At 35.0% G+C, this 23,557-nt stretch overlaps 1 protein-coding gene across 2 annotated transcripts; it reads right to left on the bottom strand.

The window, feature by feature from the left end:
* Positions 1 to 19,339: 19,339 nt before the first annotated feature.
* LOC111914661 (remorin 4.1) lies at positions 19,340 to 21,742 on the bottom strand. Of its 2 annotated transcripts, none has more exons than XM_023910362.3 (5): positions 21,569 to 21,742; positions 21,142 to 21,274; positions 20,081 to 21,065; positions 19,882 to 19,963; positions 19,340 to 19,642 (listed from the first exon to the last, which is right to left on the bottom strand). In XM_023910362.3, the coding sequence occupies exons 1-5, from the start codon at positions 21,602 to 21,604 to the stop codon at positions 19,439 to 19,441; spliced, it is 1,440 nt and encodes a 479-aa protein (XP_023766130.1). In that variant the 5' UTR covers positions 21,605 to 21,742; the 3' UTR covers positions 19,340 to 19,438. The 2 variants fall into 2 exon arrangements, with proteins under 2 accessions (XP_023766130.1, XP_023766131.1); XM_023910363.2 differs by lacking the exon at positions 21,569 to 21,742 and adding an exon at positions 21,390 to 21,561.
* Positions 21,743 to 23,557: the final 1,815 nt, after the last annotated feature.

Raw genomic sequence — 23,557 nt, 5'->3', positions numbered from 1 at the left:
TCGAATTCCCTTGATTTTGTTAGAATTTATTATTTTTAGGGTAAAACATATATATTTATGTAATAAAGTTATCTTGTTTTACCAAATCTATCATCTATCTTGTTATAAAAATGTTATATTAAAAGATCATGCATAATATAAGTTTTTTAATTAAAAATATTTTTTGAAAAAAGCTATAAAAAAAAGTTTTTTCACTTAAAAATTTTCTACAATGTTGAAAAATTTACAAGTTCGTTACGTTGGCTTTTTCAAATATTATAGTGGATCTCATAGATTTTTAAACAGTGATTAAATAGCCAACTTATACAATAAAATGATATAAGTGATTCTTATACATAAGTTGATGAAAAACTCATTTATTGTGGAGATTTTTGAGTTTTTTAAATTGATAGATTATGGGGGGTATAAATCTATATAAGTTACAATTATAATGGATCTCATAGATTTTTAAACAATGATTAAATAGCCAACTTATACAATAAAATGATATAAGTGATTCTTATAGATAAGTTGATGAAAAACTTATTGTGGAGATTTTTGAGTTTTTTAAATTGATAGATTATGGTTGGTATAAATTGTATAAGTTACACTTACAAGTTACAACTAAAAAAAATATGATGCTACAACTCACATCACAAGCCATGAACTGTATATCTAAGAAATTTTAGGGGATGTTTGGGATATTTTTTTACTTTTACAAGTTCTTTTTATAGAAGGACTTTTTACAAAAGATGTTTTTAAAAATATGTTTGGATTAGTTTTTGAGAAGCAAAAGTCAAAAATGTTTGGTTTAACTTTTACATGTAAAATGACTAAAAATGACATGTTTATATATTTATTAATTTACATATACTATTTTATGCTTAACAAATTTTTTTAAACACATATTATAATTTTGTAAACATTTTATTAGAAAATATAAAATATAAATTTCTTATACCTAATTTTTTTATTAAACCATGATAATATTAAAAAACGTTCATACAAATTGTAAATAATTCATAAAAAAATGTCATAAATAATATTACATTCTTCTTTGCAATGTGATTATATCTTGTGCAATAATATGTCGCATCACTGCCATATATAAATCATCATCACTCGTGCGATGTGTACTTGGACCTTCTTCGTAAACTTCCCTACTAGTATCACTTCGTATGGGATTGTAGGATTCTTGTTGTGCCCTATTATAGGGATGAGCATGGTGCGGTTTGGTGCGGTTTTAGGTCCAAACCGAACCACAAACCGCAAAGTGCGGTTTTTGAATTCTAGAAACCATTGGGTGCAGTTTTTCAATGGATTGATTTTTCGGTTTTTGAGCGCGGTTTCGGTTTGTACCGGTTCGATGTCGGTTTTAAACCGAGTCAAACATATGGTTCGGTGTTTTATGTTCACCCATAGGGGTGCAAACGAGCCAAGCCGAGCTCGAGCCTGGCCAGGCTCGGCTCGGGCTCGTTTAAGTTATATGAGGCTCGAGCTCGGCTCGATTCGAGCTTTCTTTTACTGAGTTCGGCTCAAGCTCGTAAAGAGTTATACAAGCTCGGCTCGGGCTCAGGCTCGACTCGTTTTTATCAGGCGTGCCTAAATAAGCTTAAGCTCGGCTCGAGCTCGTTAAAAAGCTCGTTTACTAATACCCGAAATTCATAATTCCCCTAATATGTTTTTATTTTAATATATATAAATAATATTATATAAAGGCTCGTTTAGGCTCGCGAGCCTAATCGAGCTTTGTGACATAGGCTTGAGCTCGAGCTCGTTTAATAAACAAGCTTAATATTAAGCTCGAGCTCGGCTCGGGCTCGTTTAAAATCGGTTTCGAGTCGAGCTTTTAACGATACGATCTCGAGTAGCTCACGAGTAGCTTGGCTCGTTTGCACCCCTATTCACTCATACGATGTTTTTAACCGTGGTGTTCATGTGAAGATTTATGATTGTATGACATGCTGTCATTTTATTTCCTCGCATTTAGAAGCTTTAATTTTGAGTTTTTATGTTGTTTACTTGATCACTTCATTTGCAACTCATAAGCTCATTTTTTTATTCAGTTTGTACTTAGAAGTTACAAGCTTGCAAGCTATAGCCCACATAGTGTTTACATTTTACACATAATCATTCAGTCATAAACACAAAGTGACAAACTCACATATTAAACCTAATACTTAATTACTAATTACCGTCAAGTTCAATATATAATCTCTAAATATTATTAAAAGAGAACATTTAATTCACCAATGAAGCAATCAGAGCCCTTGATTGTATTTTAATCATATGTTTTCCACCCTTAGATCAAATTGATGACATCATCTTCCACAAATAAAATTCAATTACAACTGTATTTAATTATAAAATCTATAATAATTATAGACTCTTTAAATTCAGTAATTATTTTATCAATTGAAACATATCATTATATTTATATATATATATATATATATATATATATATATATATGATATCAGTTTCTGTAATTAATTAATATTGTTCCTAATTTAACTCCTTTATTTATAGCTTTTGATTTCCAAATTCAAACCCGTTAACATTTTATTTTTTATTTTTTATTTTTTATTTTTTATTTTTTATTTTTTTTAAAACTCATTAAACAAGCATATCAATAATTAAGTTATTAACCTATAAAATCTAATCTAATCTCACTAAATTAGCAAAATATTTAACAGTCAAAATTAAAGTCAATATTATTCATAATTTATCTCCCAGTATATCTCATATAAAATGAATAAATTTGAGATAATTGTTTGCATTTTAAAACTGATTAAATAAGAAAGTCAATTACTTTGAAGTTTTGAATTAATATAGCTGATATATTTCTTTTTTTTCCAGATGAATAGCCGAAAATCTCCAAGATGATATATTAGGATCCTAAATTTTTTAGAAGATAATGATTTCCTTATTCAAAAACACACTATATATACGATTACACTGAAGTGGTTATTCTTACGATTTTGGATTGAGTCCTATGATTTACAGTGTTCTTCTTGAGCAATCTTCTTCTCCACTTCTTTTTCCAAGCTCTTACTTTACTCTGTTCTCCTTATTCTTCTTCAATTTCTTGCATTTAATATGTTCTTATTATTTATTATTACTGTGTTCTTGTTGAGAGATCATGAAAAAAATTAATCAATCTACTTTAAGCATATTAGTTTCATTCATTTAGTTATAGAAACAAAATTATACCCTTTATATCGATTTTTTAATGTGTTGACCTATGTTTGTCAAGAAAAAACCATAAAAGTCGTTTTAATGCATGATGACAAAGCTAATGGCTCGGACCAAAAGTATGATAAAGAAGTTTTTTATTGTTACACTTCAACTTGCATGAACAAAGACGTATCTATTGTTCCAAGGTTTTCAATAACTCTTTTATACATATTATTATAATCTTCGATTAAAATTTTCTAATTTTATATTATTGAATTTGTTTATGTCAATGGTTTTAGTTTCAAAATCACCATTATAGTACAAGACTTTACCGGCGTGGTGTCACTTACGATATTTGATCGTGACGCAAAGAAACTTATGGAAAAAAACACACAAGAGTTGCTTCAAAAGTTTAATTAGGTTATCGATATTAACTTCATTTATATAAAACTAATTTTTACTTTTTGTTTGTCTATTTTATAACCATTAATTTTTTCATTTTTAGGAGGGTAATATGAAGATTTATCTGTCTACTTTGAAATTACTTTTGGATAAAAAGTTGGCATTCACAATTCAGATTTGTCATTATAATTTGAAGAACAATGTTGATGGTTATGAATCTCAAACTTCAATGTTGATAATAAAATCACTCTTAAATTGGAAAAAAAAAAATTAACATCGAACATGTAACATTTTCTTACGAAACATACTACAAACACTACACTTATTAAATTCGTTTTTTATATTTTGGTTGATCAACTAACATATTTTTATATACTACAAATATACGAGTCGTAATCTGATTTGTTTAACGTTTTATCGGCGAAATTCGGATGTAAAGACACATTAAATTTAAAGGTTTTAAATAGAATATAGCTAAATCTAATGGTTTAAATACTTTAAAATATTATTAACTTTTAGATTGACATATGAATTTATTTTTTATATTAGGATGCAGTTTCGTTTACCGGTGAAAATGTCACACCCGCTTTGAATCCTGATAAAAGTATTGCAACAAGTCCATTAACTAAGTGGACATCCTTTAAAAGAGTGTCTAGACATGAAGAATTAAAACACAACTTGGAAAATGTTTACGATGTTGATAACCTGGAAACAATGTCCTCAACCAAGCGATCATTAACATCAATGACAGATCGTACTTCTGGAGAAGGCAAGCCAAAACTGTTAATTCCAAAGAAAGAAAAATAATATATGATTTTCATGATTTTATATGAGTAGTTGGGTGATTTAAATACGGTTGATTTCCTATTATGTTTACATACTATTTGGTTTTTGGGTTTGGTTTTGGATTACTTTGTTTCATACTATTCATTTTTTGGATTGGAATTTTAATCATTTAAATACATTTTGGGTTTTATGATATGTTGAATTATTCATCTATTTGTCTTTTGGGTTTAAACTCATATGAATTTAGAATTTTAATCATTTTTACTCTATTATTCTGTTTGAATGTGAATTTGTCAGCATTGTTACAATGTTATTCACTACAACTTCAATATAAATATTAGCAAACTACAGCTTTTTATGAAATTATAAACTTTTATAAATCTTTTAACCGTTCTAAAACAATTATTTATAATTCCTTGTGAATTTACTGATAAATTTATTAGTAAACATTTACCATTTAATTTGAGCAATCGTTAAATTTGTCCATTTTCTATTGTTAAATCAAGTGTAAATGAGTTTGAGCAATAGTTAAATTTCATATTCTATAATGTAATTTATGCACTAATTAATCAAATAATAGTACATATCCAAGTGGTCGGGTCCCTCCAAGACAATAAGCAAACATGTAAATTATATGCAATTTTACAAGATTGTAATTTTTTTTACTATATTTAAATTAACAATTACTTCTTTCACTTGATTTAGATTCTTGATTACTCATATAAGGTTGTAATAAAATAAAATTCTGATAAATTGAAAATTTTGTTTAGCTAAACCTTAAAATTTTGAAATTTGTTAGAAATTTTGTTACATGTCAAGTTAGGTTTCTTTTTGTATTGTCATGTTTGTTGATTTAACTATGTAGGGTTCATATGAAGGTTCATTTCTCTATAAGAATATTAATGTTCACATCCAAGTGGAAACAATCACAACTGGTAAGCATTCTAAATGATTTTTTCACTTACATTAATCAAAACTATTATTTTAAGTGGTGCATTCTCATGGATGTCACACTGGTTGTCACTATATAGAACTTCTAGCAGTCTATAGAAGAATCCTAGCGGCTTTATGAAGAATTTTGCTTCGTTTTCAATGAAGTATCACTCTGTTAACATTCTTCTCTATAGTTATGTCTCTTATTTTCGATATGGATGCGTGTCACAACAATAAGACAGAAAGAGGTATTAGTGACCATTAAAGATGAAAAGGTAATATATAATTTAAGAATAATATATAAATTGTAAATTGTCGATTTATGATATTTATTTCAATGAAAAATATGTTTTTTGATTGTTAGGTTACATATCTGGTTATTTTTTTTATTATTTTTTTATAATTTGATTTTGACAAGTTTGATCTAAATTTGATAATTGAAGCACGTAGGAAAGATATGTGCTAGCGATTTTGAATTTGTATTTCCTTATAGAAACCAACCATAGCCTCACAGACCATTCCCTCATATCTTAGTAGGTCTTAACATTTCCCAAAATTCAGCTACAAGAAGTCATGGATACACTTCTTGAATCAATCCTCTAAACCGAATTTCATTTGTTAGTTGGATGTAGTGACCAAAATGCAAGATTTGTGAAAGTTCATTATTATTTATTAGTGTTAACCTTTAGCAAATTATGAAACTAATATTATATTTTTGTTCATAACATGTTTTTTTGTAATAATTTATTTGATCGGAAGATATGTATATGTGATTGGGTGTAGCCTGAAAAATCATATTTTAATTTTTATACGGAAAAAATACTTTGAAATCGACCAAATTACAATGTCTGAATTTGATGTTTATGGTTATGACAATTCACTTTATTTGTAATGTTTATCGAATTTCTTTGTAGAATTTAATGTTGCTGGTAAATGTAACAACTTATTGTTGTTTTTTGTTTTATAGAGCTAATATGAAAAGAGCCATATAAGCCTCCATGGGGGTTGGTACACCCAACAAAGTCAATCCATAAAACTACTACACAACATGTTTTAATCAAGAAGTCGCATTATGTTGTGATAAAACAAAGATCACATAGATCATTTATGTTAAAAATTATTGTATTAAAAAACCAAATTGCTCTAATATAAATATTAAATATTTTTATCTAATAAGTTTGGTTAAAAAAACTCTAAAAATGAATCTAACTAACATTTTTTTATTAAAATTCAACCTAGGACAAAGTCACCCATTAATGTAATATGTATTTAATTTATGTTCCCCGCGATTAACGCGGGTCATAATCTAGTATATGTATAAATTAGAATTTATTAGTTTTTTTTAAATAATATGTATAATTGTATAATATAAATTAGTGATTTATTTTATTGTTAACAAGTTTGCGGTGCGGTTCGGTTTTGGTGGTCTGGTTTCTACATAAAAATCGCATCGCACCAATAAATTTGGTTTTTTAAAAAAATAAAATCCGCACCATCGGTTTTTGCGCTGGTTTCGATTTTTTGGTTGTGGTTTATTGCTGTTTTTATGGGTTTTCTTTTATCGGTTCGGTTTTTGCTCACCCATACCCTATTAAACGCTTCATCAAACCTACCAACCTTTCTAATATAGTTATGGATCGCCATCGCTGCTATCATAATTTTCACTTGGTTCTCATATTTGTAATTAACATGCATGTCTCTTAATAACGCCCACCTAGCTTTCCACACTCCAAAAGTTCGTTTAATGATATTTCACATTGATGAGTGGAGATAGTTAAATTTCTCTTTCAGTCCACGAGGTTCACGAATAGTAGCCAAGTGTCCACGTCGAAAATCTGGTAAATGATAACGAATTTTGTGCCTTTATATGGAGCAAGATACCCTCTAGTATTTGGATATCCGGCATCAACAACGTAATTAAAAAACTCTTGCACAAATCTATTGTTACACCTATGAACCAAAGTCATCAAGAATATTCCAACAGATTCCTCAATAGATATATTTCGTGTTTGTTGTAGTCCGTAATTTGTAGCAAGATCTATGCATAACCGTCTAAAAACCGGTACATTCAATCTAAACATCTCATAACACCGTCTAGGATGTCCATTTAGTACTTCATAAATAAACATGTGCCCTGTGCGGTCTGAAGTGTGACATGGCATACATACGTTGCGAGCTAGTATTATCCCTTTCAAAGCTAATCCACATAACATTTCAAATTCTCTATCCTCTTCCACCCAACATTCTTCATTATCATTAGATGAATTAGAGTCATCACTATCCATCCTACATAATACAAATAAAAATATGTCAACCAATAACACATAACATAAAGACAAACAATAACATATAATATAAAATGTCAAATACATAATGTCAAAGGACAACACATAATGTTAAAACATAAAACATAATGTCAAAGCATAAAACATAATGTCAAAGCATAACATATATTGCTAAATCATTATTTCATAAGTAACTTAAGGAACTTCATCTTGGCTTCGTCGGTCGTTGGAAACATAAAAGCTTCACGATTTTGCTTTTTGGTGAACACAAACAATGCTTGTGAAATTTCGTTGGACTCGTCACGAAAATCGGGAAACTTGGTAACAATGGTCATGAAATCTGCTATTGTTGGGGAAGGATTATTTTGTGGATAAGTTTGTATGCTTTTTGTTGATATGGCATCCAATAAAGCATCTACTTTTTCTTCATAAATTGAACTTTTGCTCTTGGTTGAACGGTTGTTGGAAACAAGCTTAGACCTTTTCTTCTTACTCGAACTACTTTCATGGAAACTAGGAAAAATAGGCTCAACATCATCATCTAAATTGATATCATCAATATATCCTTTGCCCTCCACATTTTCTTTGTTTGGATTGCTATTGTTTTGAAACTATAATGGAGTCATAGTCTGGTCTCCAATGGCAACGGAATCCCGAAACAAAAGCGCATATTTCTCATCAAATCTGCGTTCCTAAATTTTGCATAATCTTTATTCTCTTGCAAGACAAAATGATAATGTAAATCAAATATGCTCAATCCATATGCAATCATAACTTAAAGTAATTACAAAGAATAGTAAATCATACCTTTATTTTCTCCTCCCACCACTTAGGCGATGCATCTATTAGGCTTCTCGTCCCACCGAGTCCAGTTTCAAGCCTCATCAATCGGTCATAAAGCTTCCACTCTTTTTTCATGTTCTCCCATTTCTTTGTTAGTTGTTTTTTTTTCAAGGCTATAACATGTTTTGTCCTTCATGTGTTTTTGTATATTCTCCCACCCAACTTTATTAAAGTGAGTACCAGTTTTATGGCCTTTTCTTAGTTCAATCAAGCATGAATCAACAAACACCATGAAGCTACGATTATCCCATCCGAATTTTGGTTTTTTTTTCATTTTTAAAGATGTTTCACAATCAACAACAGTGGTGAGGTTTTCGTCCATTATCTGTGAATTACAAATCAACATTTAAACAACAAACCAATTTCATTAACCTTCCTAAATGATTTCATCAATTTAAACAATTGCTAATCAATCTTTCATACGATTCATGAACTATAGTGTAACACCCTGTTCTAAAATATTCGTTTATGGAATTTCAGAGGCCAAGGCCAGGGGCGTTTTAGTCCTTTATTAAATTGGAGTTATTATGCGAAAAGTTTCCGGGTCGGGTTATGTTGTTAGAAGCGTAGGATTTCTCGCCACCTTTCTATGGATATAAAGCTCATCAGAAACGGATCTAGAATGAAGGAGTTGTGTCACTTCGAAGATTTGGCAAGAATGGCCCTTAAAGAGAAAAGTTTGCATAGAAGACCATTCATGCATATTTGGAACACGCGTGGGTACACCCAGCGTAATGAGGCAGCTGGGTCGCGGATGTCCAAGACGTACGCCCAGCGTACCAGGAGGTACGCCCAGCGTATGCTAAAAAGTTATGAAACCCTAATTTCTGATTGAGCACTAAATAAAGGACATTATGGTTCCAACCCTAGCCCTCATATGAGCCTCCCCAACCTCAGAAGAAACCCTAGAACGTCCCTACCTTCATTTTATGAGATCTTAACCTTGGAAAACCCATTTTGGTGGATTAAAGCTTGGAAGCAAAGAGAAGAAGATTGGCAAGGAGGAACCTTTGAAGCTAGAGCTTGTAGATCTGGGATAAGTGCTTCATTTCGGACCTTTGCAAGGTAAAAAGTCTTGAGCTTGATGATTAACCTCTTAGATCTCCTTAGTGCAAGTTTATGGACCTTTTGGTCCCAAGATTGGGACTTTATGAATTAAGCTCGTTTCTAAGACCAGGGTTGCCTCCCTTAGAGTCATATGAGTCCCAGAAGCAGTAAAGTTTCGACCTTTGTGGTCCTATTAAGTCCATGCATGAGATCTAGTCCCCTTTATGGAAGTAGAAGAGTGTTTTGAGAGTTTGGGTTGGTTTGGGCCATATAAAGTCACCAAGTCAGTGACTTTATGGCTTAATGCATGGAATAAGACTTGGATTTGAGTTTGTAGCTTCTGAATCGGGGTATTATGAACTTATTAGAAAGTTGACTTAATGAGGCTGTACGTTGGACGTACAAGGAGGTACGTACGGCGTACAAGCCACCAACCAGTACGCTCAGCGTACCTAGGAGTACGCCCCGCATACGTTGCCAGATTTGGGCCTTGAGCTGTTGGGCCTCGGTGTGGGCTGTGTTTTGGACTATAGGTCTTTGGGCCTTAGTGGGCCATCAAGAGTCAGTGTTTATGGGCCAAGTATATGTTTTGGGCTTAAGGTAAGGCCCAATAATGGGTTTGGGCCCAATGTAGCAACTAGGCCATTAATGGGCCTTTAGTGGGCCATTGATGGACTTAGAAGAATTTAAGGTTGGGCCTTGGTTATGACCCATACCATAGTAAGGGGTAAAATAGTCATGTTACCCATCAAAAGATTTCCCTTTTTGATTTAGTGTTTGACTTGTCATGATAGCCGGAGAGCAGCCGGGACAGTAGTCGAGGATCTTTCACTCGAGTTTTCAGCAGCCAGCATTTCGAGGTGAGTTTCCTTCCAGTAGGAACGGGTCTAAGGCCACAATGTTGGCCCGTTTAGCTAGCAGTAGTTTCCGGACTTCGGTCCATTGCAGTAGTTAGTATGTTTGATGCCTTCGTGGCTTAGACAGGATTTATGTGTTATGTGTTCCGGGTCACGACCCGATGCAGTATGCAGTATATGTGTGTTCATGTTAGCTGATATGTTTATGTTATGCTTTGTTCAATTAGTTCCGGACTTCGTTCTGATGTAGGGACAAGGTCCCAGTCAGTTTCCGGACTTCGGTCCGATGCAGGGGGAAAGGCCCCGGTTAGTCCGGACTTCGGTCCGATGCAGGGGACAAGGTCCCAGTCAGTTTCCGGACTTCGGTCCGATGCAGGGGGCAAGGCCCCAGTGAGTCCGGACTTCGGTCCGATGCAGTGGGCAAGGCCCAGTATGTGCTTTATATGTTGTATGGTATGTGGTAGTTTGGGGGAGCTCACGAAGCTTCGTGCTTACGATTTTCAGTTTTGCTTTCAGGTACCCAGTTTTCAAAAGAGGAGCTCGGAGAGGTTGCAGTGCACACACCATAGTCAGATAGCCTGGGGAATGTTTTACTCTGATAATGAGATTATGTTATGAATTTAATACTCGAAAATTATATTATGACTTATGATACGTTTTTATAAATATGGTTTTAGTAATGTTTTAAAAGAAATTTTTAGTCATGATTTTTGGGTCGTTACATATAGTTTAATTAAAACAGAAAAAATAGAACAACAATGGAAGAAAACAACACAAACCAGAATAAAGAAATTGGAATAATTTTCACAAATGGGTACCTGTTAACAACACAAATTGGTCCTGTGAACAAAAATTTTCATCAATTTAATCAATATCATCCATATTTCATCAAATTCACTAATTATTATTCAATAAATCATCAATTTCACAAATATATAACAGTTAACACAATATTCATCAATTGATAGTCAACACATATCCATACAAGGGACAAATGACATGCAGTGCAAGGAAAATCGAAATCAAAGTAACAAATCACATACAGTGCAAGGAAAATCGAAAAGTGACATTTTCATTTGTTAATGCAAATCGAAAATCAAGACAAAAAAACCAAAATCAGAGTTTGCACTTACCTGGTCGGAGAGGGAGAGATGCCGACAAAGAAGATCGTCAGCTTGGAGGAAGCCTGCCGACAGCTTTGGAGGAAGATCGTCGACTGCTTTGGAGATCAATGAACGAGAGAGAAGAGAAGAACGAGCAGCGGACAAAACGAGAACGAGAAGACAAGAACATATCTTCAATTGATTAGGGTAGTTGGGGGTATAAAAGTAATTTAAGTTTTAAGAGGTTCAAAAGTTACAAAAAGTCACGTTCACCTGACTTTTCAAAATGTTTATTTTCCTTCTTTCTGAAAAGTTGCTTTTAAAATATCTTTTCCCTTTACCAAATATCTTTTGGTTACTTTTTAACTTTTAGAAAAAGATAAAGGCTAAAAGCTGGTTTAAAAGATAAAACAAACACCCCCTTAATTATAGCATCTTATTTTGTTAAAATGTATATTTAAGCAATACATCGCCATTGGCATCCATCTTATCACTTTTGCACACATTTCATATACCAATTTATGTTATTTTAACATTGATTTATACCATGAACGCATCTAATTAATAACTTCTTTTGAATCAAGTTTTTCCTACTAACATTGTTAAAATAAAATTGTTAAGTATGTGTTGTTGCCTTTGTTGTTGTAAGATCTATTTTATTTAGGATTTATTCCATAACATAGAGGCATCGGGATCGTATTCTCAATCCCAATCTCTCAACTATAATGGATAAAAGCATATCCCATTACCATACACCCATCCCCTTCGTCACCTTCTCCCTTTTCTTCTAATCACCTCACATCTCCCCTACAACCACCTCTAGAAGCCAACAAAAAAATAAAAAAGTTTGTGTAAAAGTCAACTTTTGAAAACTAACAAATCACAGACAACATTGTTAACTAAAAAACACTTAGGGCGCATTTGTTGGCAGGAAATGAATGAAATTTGATGGAAAATTATTCTAGTTCCCTCGAATTCAGGCGTTTCGTTGGACTTAGAGGGGGGAAAATGATTCCTAAATGAAATAAATTTTCCACCATATGGAAGAAAGTGGATTATTTCCATAGTTGGATGAAAAACATTATTTCTCATCAAGGAAAGTGGTAGATTACAAAACTACCGATTTTACTTATCAGAAAACCACAAACCGACACTGCCACCACCACCTACCACCGTGGCCACCAACCATTATTGTCACCACCACCACCAGCCATTATTGCTACCGCCACACCACCACCACGATCACCCCCACCAACAACCACCGTCGCCACCACCACCATCATCGCCGTTACCACTACCATTATTGTCGCCGCCACTACCACCACTGTCATGCCGCCACCCCCACCGCTGCCACAACCACCATTACCGTTGCCACTGCCGAGATTTTACTATTTTATAATTTATATAATGTATCTTTACATATAAGTTAGAAAATAAAGTAAAACTAAGCAAAACATTAAAAAAGGATAATTTTGTCATTTTACATGGATCTCAATTCCATTTTCTACGAACCAAACATCATCTGGAATTAATTATAATTTCATTTCTCGTCAACGAAATAGGATATGGAATTAGATTCAAATTACTGATTGATTCCTTTTTCAATTTCAATTCCAACTTCTTTAGAAACATTTTGCGAACCAAACAACACATTAGGCCTCAACTATATCAATTCATTAACCAAAGAGCTAAAGTCCAAAATTCCTGAAATAAAATATATAGACCTACTAAGATCTAAGATAAAATCAATTGATCGCGTTAAAGACCTCAATTTCAAATTTTATAGACGTGGTAATACTTTGTAACGAATACCCCATTTGAATACTAGTTTATTGAATTTAAAAGAATTGAATTCTAAATGATTAAGCCTTTATTCATGTTAGGCATGTCAAACCCAACAAATAATAGGGGTACGATATACTCCAAAAGAAAACTACTATATTGCACTAAAAGGTAGTACAAAGCAAGCAGGGTCGATCCACAGAGACAAGGGACAATTAGTATATACCTTTTTGTGGAAGGTACTTTGGTCATTGAAAGTAAGAGGGGGGGGGTGAATGCTATGATCAAACAAACAGATTAGAGACAAAAGTAATCAGCTAAAAAGGAGAATTAAATTCAGAAATTGTAAGGACTACAACTTCATGTATGACAACTTAGCAATGTGATTCAAAGATGATTAGATATTTGCTCAATTCTATCTAAGTCAGTACTTGAAAGTGTCAACAAGCTCTAACACTTCCCATTCACTACATTAATTAACCAAAACAAGCTCTTTGATCAACTCTAACCTTACTAACCTAGTCTAAACAAGCTCTTAGAAATAGATTAAAAGATTGCATTAATCTTTAGGTGAATGTTCCCAACAACACCCAATACTCCTCACAAGCTCGGGAGCGTAAGAATGTGTGAATAAGATTTACACTAGATTTATTCAAAAGAATTCAATTTGGTGCTTTTTACTTGTTCAATTTCACAAAACAATTACAGATTTTGTAAAAGAGATAACTTGAATGATCTAACCCTAATTCAAATGGCCAATAAGAATCACAATTAGAATCAAACATTCCATTAAAACAAAATCAAACTCACTAAATAGAAATTAAAAGCAAACATCAGGTCATATGATTGAAATCACTACTAAGAAGTCAAAACATGAAATTGGAGAAACTAGGGTTCTAGCCACACATGGCTAGAACAAAATCATAAGTCAAAAGATGGAAATAGTATGCAATTACAACTTACAAATAAGAGAAATAATGTTTCCAAATGAAAAATGATCAAATTCTTGCAAAAACCTTCGAAATTCTCTCACCAATAATGCCCTGATATCATGTGTGTGTCTAAAATTGGCCTAGTTCCCTTCATATGAAAAATAGGAAAAACTGCCAAAAGTTGGTTATATGGTCGAACACGGCCCGTGTCAAAATAGAACAAATAAGCACGGGTCGTGTTGAGTGGGAAATGGCATGCAATCCTCGATTTTTCATTCCAAAGTACAATGTTCATTTGGGCCAACACTACCCGTGTCAAAATAGGCTAAACTGGCACGGCTTGTGCTCAGTGTAGTCAACAACTCCTTTTCAGGTCAAACACGACCCATGCTCCTTTTGCAATGTAAATCCAACATGACCTGTGTACCCCTCTTACTCCAATTTCAAACTTTATTTTTTCAACTTTTCCGCTCTTCGCCCGATCATCCCGAAATCTTCACCAATGCTTCCCGGCACCTCCCAAAGCGCGTTCCAACCTCCAGTTTGTCTGAAAAGAACATGAAAGTGTGCAAATAAGGTTGTTCTAGAGACTTACATGGATATGATGAAATACAAGAAAAATGAAGAACAACTATACTAAATAGATGCGTAAAAAGGGACTAAAAGGTGTGCAAAAGGTGCATAAATTGCACGTAACAATTCATTTATTTGTTTCTTTGTGGCTAAAGAGTTAAAATGATATTGATAGAAATATTTGTCAGACTATACGGCATGGCTACATGGGCACCACACACAGACTTAAAGTGTGTGTGGCGACATGGAACGCCACCCCCAAAGCATGTGTGTGGCAATGGGTGATGATAGTAACGGCTTTTTACATCATCATCATCATCATCATCATCATCCCTCTCTCTCTCTCTCTCTCTCTCTCTCTTAATTTTATATTAATTTTTAAAGTGGTTTGGGTTAATAGTGATAGGTATTTTCTTAGGTAAATTGTGGCAATATGGTGTTGAGGTGGTGCTTAGGTGACAGAACTTTTAGGGTGATCGAGTGGTACCTATTTGCATAGCATCATTCTTTTCATTTTGTAAGTATTGCTACTCCTCGTGTGATTTTTTAATTTACAAATTCCAGCATTTATCCGATGTATGATATGTGAAAAAACAAAGCTTTTAAAAACAATATATTTTACATTGCCTCTCTGAGGGAATAAATCCAAGAGTCCTTGTAAACCAAAAATCCAAAAATTGTCTTTATAGTTGCCTTTCTTTTTCTTTTACCACAGTTACATGACCCCCAGAGTGAACTCTTTTTGCTTCGATCTTGCATGGGCATCGCCAAACTTTTCTTTGGCCTGAGAACGTGCCAACCCGTTCACATGGAAGAGGCTGCTTTGTGTTTTGATAAAGGTTTACGTGGATTGAGGACATTGTGGTTTGCAGGGGTCCATTCTTTAGGGACCTTCAATGGCGACTGGCTTCGTTACCAATTAGGCTCGGTGGTTTGGGGTTGTACTCACCAGTAGAGGCTTCCTCCTATGATTTTGTGGCCTCACGAGCTCAATCATGGGTGTTACAAGAGCACATCTTACGAAATAGCGACATGTGTGGTATAGATTCAGATTATGTTTGTGCTTTGGCCTGTCTTCGTGATATGATTACGGGCTTTGATTTCAACGGTTTCACTAATAAGACACCGCCCTCCAAAAGCCCAACATTCATGCGAGTGCCTTTTTAGTAAAATTGCCCAATACATGGAAATTCAATTCGACATAACGAAGCAATTTTTGAGTGTCTAAGGGCCCCACATGCTCAGGATTTTCTTATGACTATTCCTATTGACGGTCTTGGCCAGCATATGTCGCCAGTGGAGTATCGTGCTAAAACATCCCCAAAAATACGGTCCAAAAATTTCGTTTTAAATCATTTAAGAAAAAATATATTTTGTCAAACATCATAATAACAAAATCACAAGTATTAAAATGTCATAAATCATGTATCTCAAAAATCTCATATCATCTATCAATGTATCAAAATCATATGTCAAAATATCAGAGTGAATCCTCCCAGGCTAAAAGTTGTGGTGTGTGCCATGCAGTCATCCCGAGCTCTTCCCCATATTAGCGGAAGTACCTGAAACCAAAACTGAAAATTGTAAGCACGAAGCTTAGTGAGTCTCCCCAACTACCACATACCATAAATATATCACATAACCATATCTTGGGCCCCGCCCCTGCTACATCGAGTCAGGCTCGACATCGGGCCCCGCCCGGCATCGAGCCTCGCCCGACATCGATCACATCTTGGAATACATGTGAACACAGTCAAATAATACATATAAACCTAAGCATATATCATTAACATTTAAACATTCCTCGGGCCCCGCCCGACATCTTACCGTAGTCCGGAAGTATACTAACATTCCTCGGGACCGCCCCGGCATCGGACCGAGGTCCGAAAACATTAAGTACAAACACATGCAAGAATCACAAAGACATCAAGCATACAAGCCTTCCTCGGGACCGCCCCGGCATCGGATCCAAATCCGAAAAAGCATATAAACCTACATCGGGCCCCGCCCGGCATCGGACCGTAGTCCGGAACTACTACTAACTAAACGGGCCGGCCTTGGTGCCTTAGACCTGTTCCTACTGGAGGAAACTCACATCGTATGCTAGCTGTGAAATCTCGTGTGATGAATCTCTGATGGCTGCTCCAACGAGTCCCCGACTATCAATTTCACAATAACACTTAATCAAAATCTGATAATCCTTCTTAGGGTAAAATGAACATTTTACCCCTGGTCAATGTCAACGTCCTGGTCAAGTCAAAGTCAAGGTCAACTCCCAGTCGACTTAACTCGTTGAGTTACCTCCTAACTCGACGAGTTCCTATACTACTCAGACTTGTGATCAACCGAGTCAACTCGTCAAGTACCTTCACACACTCGTCGAGTTCTACCTGGCATAGAATCGGGACAACCCGACTTAACTCGTCGAGTCCCTTTATGGACTCGCCGAGTTCCCTTATCTGTTTGGGTTATCTTAATGGATTAAGCCCCTACACTTCAGATCCAAGCTTTACACTTCACAAAACCCTTACAATGCCCTTTTAAGGGTAAAGTTTCTAACTTTACCCATTAATACCTCTTCTTAAAGGGTTTAGCTCAAACCCTAATTCCTTGGGACCTAGAACTTGGTCCTTATGTCATCCATACACTCAACTAAAGCTTACAATCTCAGATCTAAACCCCTATCACTACTTGGACACGTAAAGTTCCCACCTTTTTCCACATGCATGGCCTTTCGGGGCTAAAAAGGCCAATATGACACTCTATGGCTTGCATGGGGTCTCCAATGGCATAGAGTTTGCACATTTATGTCATATCAGCCCCTCTAGGTCCTAGATAAAAACTTGATTACCAGAAAATGTAGCAAATGGTGTGAAGTTTCTGGATCTACTTTTCGCTCTTGAGCCCTCTACCTTCTTCTTCTTCCACAAGCTTCAAAAGTACACAAAGATCACTCAAAATGGTTCACGCTCTAAAATAAAGCTCTAGGGTTTCGTGGATTAAGATTTGGGACAGGGAGGTTGGAAATGAGGCCAAGGGGTGGGGTTAAGGAGCTTAAATAGGGTGCAAAATCCCGAAAATAGGGTTTCACTCTGGCCGATCTACTCGCCGAGTTGAGGGCTCTTGACTCGTCAAGTAGGTAGCTTAAACCCCGCGTATAATTTGTCCTCTACCCGACAAGTTAGTGCCACCAACTCGTCAAGCTACCCTTTCAAAATAAATAAATCAATGAGTTAAATGCATACCAAGAACCATGCGTTACACGTGCCATCCTCAAGTATTGCCTTATGATCCCTTTATTTCTGGTTGACGAGACTTGCCATGTTTGTCGCAAGGCATGCTTGGACTCCTTTGGGGAGCATGCAATTCATTGTATAGAGTTCCCGGGCTTCAAGTACCGACATGATCTGATTAGGGATGTTATTTTAGACATATTTAGGCGCGCTGGGGTTTCTGCCAAGAAAGAGGCACCTATGAAATTTCTGACTGATCCATTGGAAGGAAGATCAACACTTAGGCTAGTTGATGTTTTAGTATTTGGATGGGCTGGAGAAAAACATTCATGCGTGGATCTAACAGGGTTTCCCCTCTTGTGGGCTTGGGGAGTAAGGTTTTGACTATGGGGCAAACTGCTTTAAAAGTTGCATCCAACAAAATGTCAAAACATGAGAAAGCATGCATGGAAAAATCAACACACATTTATACCCTTTGCATTTAATACTTTCGGTTTCCTTGCGCCTGAAGTTGTGGAGCTACTCAATAGAGTTCAACGGGTCATTCATAATAATGTTATGACTCCAATATCTATAGATGTTTTTAAAAGAATTGGTTTTGTCATCTAAAAAATGGTTGCTGATACAGTTTGTTGTTCGTTTACCCGTTATGTTTATGTAAAACTTTCTTCTTTATTAAGAATTTATATATTGTAATATATGTATGGTACTATTATATATACAATTCACTCACAAAAATTATCAAATCATAAAGATACATATACATTCACCAACTCAAAGGGTATACGAAGCAATTAAAAATAAATATAAAATTCGCCTTTACATATATTTCAATTGTTTTTGTAATTTAATGTTCATGCATAATACTTTTTCCACCCATGACAACTTTTTGTCAATTATTCTCTAAAGAGGTATGACCACGCCTGTTGTCCTATGCTCCTTACTTTTTCAGTTCTGTTATATAAAGAGAAATACCCAAAAAAAATCACACTTTTTTCAAAAGACTTAACCTTTTAGTAACCTACTAATCTAACGGTAATATTTTGCCTTGTATTCAACTTCAGGTTGTTAACATTTTCAACGTTTTTATCATTAAAAACTTGATTCAAGCCTCATTTGATTTAATGTCATAAAACCATTCCATAATCTTTTAATGACATTTCTTTACTGATAATCTCATCATTTACATTGAACACATACTTTCTTGACTTTTTCAGTTAAAAAGTCAAAATCTTTGTTTTCATCCAAATTTTAATATACAAAACCTCATTAAAACCTATTAAATCATAGATCATTTACATTGAACACATTCTTTGTTTACTATCTATCCTTCAAAATACCTGTTATACATGATCTTGATTCACATTTCAGTTTACTAACATATAAAGATAAAGAAACAAGAATGGATTATACAACGTGACATCTATATAATAAAGATCTTTGGATTACAACAAACCATGAAATACTACAAAGTTCCCTAAACAAAAGAATCTTTAAATTAAAACTTTAAAAGCAGCATCTATAACATGAGAATGAAGATGGTATTCGACCAGTTTTACGAATATACCCTGCTTGTTCTTCTGCTCTTGCAGCTTCTCTGTTTCTCTTAGCCTCTGCTGCAGCCCGTTTCTCTTCAGCTTTGTGTCTTGCAGCTGCTAATTTATTCATCAATCGATCATGTGCTCCACCTCTCATCCGCTCTACCTCTACCTGTAAGTAAAGGGTACTTTTGTCATTTTCTTGAAACAACAAAGAAATCAATAATGGGTAGTTTGGTCATTTTAAAATATGATGTAATTAGTTGTATACATTTACAACACAAACAAAAAGCTAAACCTTTTGAACCATATGTGCTCTTATTGTAAACAACTATCATACTTTTCAACCAAGTTTGACCAATTTACCCCTATAGATATTAGATAAAACAAAAAGATTAAACTGTCACATACCTCAATTCTCCTCATTTCAGCTTCAGTCTTTGCTTTTTGATGGTTTTCCCATGCCTCTATTTTTACCTCTTCACGTTTGAACCTAAACCCATAAATCATTCAGTTAAAAACATGCTACATTTTGAAGAAAAAAAAAGTTTCCCTTTTGTATGCATTGGATAGTTTGTGTGGCAAAAGACGTAAATACCCTCATCATTACCTAGCCATATACTTGGCTTTCTCAGCATCTTCCCAAGCAGCTGCACGCATCTCAATTGCAGTTTTACCTGATTTTTCAGATGCCAAAACTTTCAAAGAAGAAGATGCATCTTTATCTTCTTCTTCCTTGCTAGCCCAAGCAGCAATATTTGTCTTCCCCAACTGAGTTCCAAGAGCCTTTATCTCTCTTCTAGTTTTTATCTGCAACTCCTTTTCAGATAACTCTCTGTTACTACCACCTTCCAAACCTAGATTTGAAAGATTGGTGATTCTTTCTGGAGTAGCAGGTCGTGAAGAACTTGGACTCCTACTAGGAGTCGTGGCCCTTACAGGTGTCCCTGTTCTTGATGGCTCTTGGCTAGCAATCGGAGTCATTTCAGTCCCCATGTCTCTCATTGATACAGATCTGGCTGTTGAAGGAGGAGGGACAAACGTTGTGTTCTGGATCGATACAGAAGAATCATGGCGACTTAAATTAACTGCTGCGGTGTCTTCAATCATGAGTACAGATTTGCTGCTGTATGAATCCATCTGTTTGGTGTCAGGCTCTTCGTAAGGGATTAATCTTTGATCGGGAACGGGAACAGGAACTTGAACTGGAACTGGAACTTCCAGCACCACCTTCGTGATTGGTTGCCGGTTTCCATGGTTGACATGACTGTTTTTCTTTGAATCGTTTTTTGGACGGGTAGATGTAGGGCTAGCTATCCATTTCTGGGCGTCGTCCCATTTTGATGGTGGCGCTTTGGAGAATGGAGCTAGAGGCTTCTTTCTATGTGAGGAACGTTCGGATTTCTGAAACTCGAAGGGTGATAATGATACTGGTACTGATATATTTACCTTATCGATCCCGCTCTCGTAGTCCAAATCACCATCATGATCCTTCGATCTGTCGTCGTTATCCGGTTCTGGTAACAATGTATCAGGCGTATGATCGGGAAGTACACTTACAACATCAACATCTTTGTAATTCTCTAAACAATCACCTAAATAAATTGCATATAAACCAAACAATAAATCACAAGTGTTCCAAGAAGTGAAATCTGATGAAATGTGAAATACCAGAGTCGTCAATCTCAGAAGCTTGAGATCCCAAAGAGAAAGTACTTGACTCGAGTTCATCTTCCCCTTGTTTCTTCTTTTTCTTCAACATATTCCTCAACTTCGCAGGAGACAGACCTCCTCCCCCACTTCCCTAAGAAAATAAATCGAATCCAAATCAAAATCACAAATTCAACGCAAAGGAGACTTCGATTTCGAAAACAGAAAAACTTGTAATGATGGGAAAAAGTTACAGATCTGGCAGAGACCAAAATAGGATGAATGGGGTCAGCTGAATGAGGTGCAAGAGAGGAAAATCAATCAAGAAGTGAAAACAACAGTGGGGTTTTGAGTTTTGATTAGATTGAAGAAAAGGGTAAACTGCAACAACAAACGGGTGATGGAAATGGTGATGGAGATGTAAGTGTGAAGTTAGATACTGACAGACCTGTGGTGGGCTTTTGGTTATCTTCTCGTAGTCCATTTGCAGTGTGCTTCTTCATTAATGGTGTGTAATTAATGCATCGGCAGCCATAACCAGCCTAGTAAGCATGGAGTTGTAGGGATTATTGAGGACAAAGTAGGGAGATAAGTGAAGAGAAACCCGACGGACTGTTCAAACGGGTAGCTATCGGTGGGTACATGTGTGCTACAGCCCTTCTTTTTGTCTGCTAGTGAAACGCGAAAGGGGGATTAAGGACTATTCGTTTTTATTTTTCAAGATTCAAAAGTTATGGAATAAATTGTTTAATGGATAAACAACGTATATTTCTAAAAATATATTTTGGGTTAAAAGACTTATCTTATCAATTTTTACCGTGTATATATTTTGTTATTTGTATTACTTTAAATTTGTTTATTGTTTTCAAAATATATAATTTTTACTGATAATTATAAGTTTAGCTGTTTAACGTCGTTCCTACGAGCCTTCGATAATCATTTGTAACGAAGTTTTTTAGATGTGTTGTTGTTCTTGTGTGAGTGTGTGTATGATTGTTTTTGAAGAAACCAAAACTCGAAAACAAACCCATGTTGCATGTGAAAATCATGTTCTTAAGAAAATAGTAAATGTTCAAATATGTTATGGATAGCATTTACATGTGCCCTTTGTGTTCATGGAGATTTTTCGAATATGTCAAGGATGATCCCTCAAGACCAAACTCATATCTAAGGTGCATTTTGAGCATAGTTGGAATGAGGAAGGAATAACAAAAAACATGAAATCTTGATTCTAGGCAAATCTAGAACAAAGAATAGATAACGAAGAACACATTTATAAGATTCTACGTATGTTTTATAATGAAACACACCACAAACTGAAAATCCTAAATCGAAACACAAACACACACAAAGCCACAAACCGACAAACCTTAAATTGTTTCCATCAAACACACACAAACTAATGAACACTCAATTTCCCATAAAATTGTTTGTTGGAAGAGAGTGGTTCTTAAACATGAACACATACATATGAAAAATCAAAATGAAATATTTCTAAAATCGGTCATATGTAAAAATCCTAAATAGGTTCTTGATTTTTGGAATGTGTGTTGTTCTTTGGAACAAGAACTGGATGGAACCATTGTCACGAACCATGGTATCAAACCATGCTATCTTCCCCGACTAGCCCTTAGAATCCCTGAATTTCTCTCAATTCAAGTATAGATCATGTGCTTCCAGTAGTACGGGCTCAATATTACCTTCCACACCTATCCATACTTTCCTTAAGAATCATCACGAGTCTTCTAAGTCACCTACTCATAATAATACTCCCTATACCTGCTCAATAGTGTAATATCCGCACTAAAGCACTTTCTAGGCTCTCCTAGGACTCCCCACCTCCCCTAACATCAGTTGCTGAAGGACCCCAATCAATGTCAGCTAACCACTTCATTAGTACAATTACATGCAACAGAACTTAAATAAACTTTCGACTAAAAAACCCAACCCTACAACGGTTAGACTCAAACGAGAGTTGTGCAATAGGGCCAAATCCTTCACTCTAAGATTATTTAACCTTCATAGCATGTAATTTAATGTATCCATTTGATAGTTAGCTCACATCAATGTAAGTCCCACAAAGCATAAAGCAAACAACATTCGAGCAGTGGAGTCGACTGCACTAAGACACAATAAAATCAGGCAGATCCTCATACATAATTCTCGATCTCTGGACCCAAGCATCTTGGTTACACATTTGCCATGTCCTCACTCTCTCAAGAGTAGCTAATCATTCCTTACACTATCTTGCTATGAACTGCACCCACTCATGAAACTTCCACTAACCTTGCAGCCACTCGTGCATGGTAATCATACATAATGTTGGATCCCATAGACAGTCGAATACTTGACTCTACCCTAAGCCCTTAATCAGACAAGATTAAGAAATAAGGCTAAATCAAACATTCTCATGCTATAGAATCTTTATGATGTATAA

Source organism: Lactuca sativa, chromosome 4 (genome assembly GCF_002870075.4).
Source record: "Lactuca sativa cultivar Salinas chromosome 4, Lsat_Salinas_v11, whole genome shotgun sequence".
In the NCBI taxonomy this organism is placed as follows: Eukaryota; Viridiplantae; Streptophyta; class Magnoliopsida; order Asterales; family Asteraceae; genus Lactuca; species Lactuca sativa.
This window is presented reverse-complemented; position numbering and strand designations above follow the sequence as displayed.

Bases quoted from the DNA above. Each gene is read 5' to 3' on its own strand.
- LOC111914661 (XM_023910362.3), bottom strand. From the start codon at position 21,604: ATGGACTACGAGAAGATAACCAAAAGCCCACCACAG. The intron at 21,066-21,141 runs GTATTTCACATT...CAATTTATTTAG, and splicing joins TTCTGAGATTGACGACTCTG to GTGATTGTTTAGAGAATTAC. The intron at 19,964-20,080 runs GTAATGATGAGG...TTATGGGTTTAG, and splicing joins AAAGCCAAGTATATGGCTAG to GTTCAAACGTGAAGAGGTAA.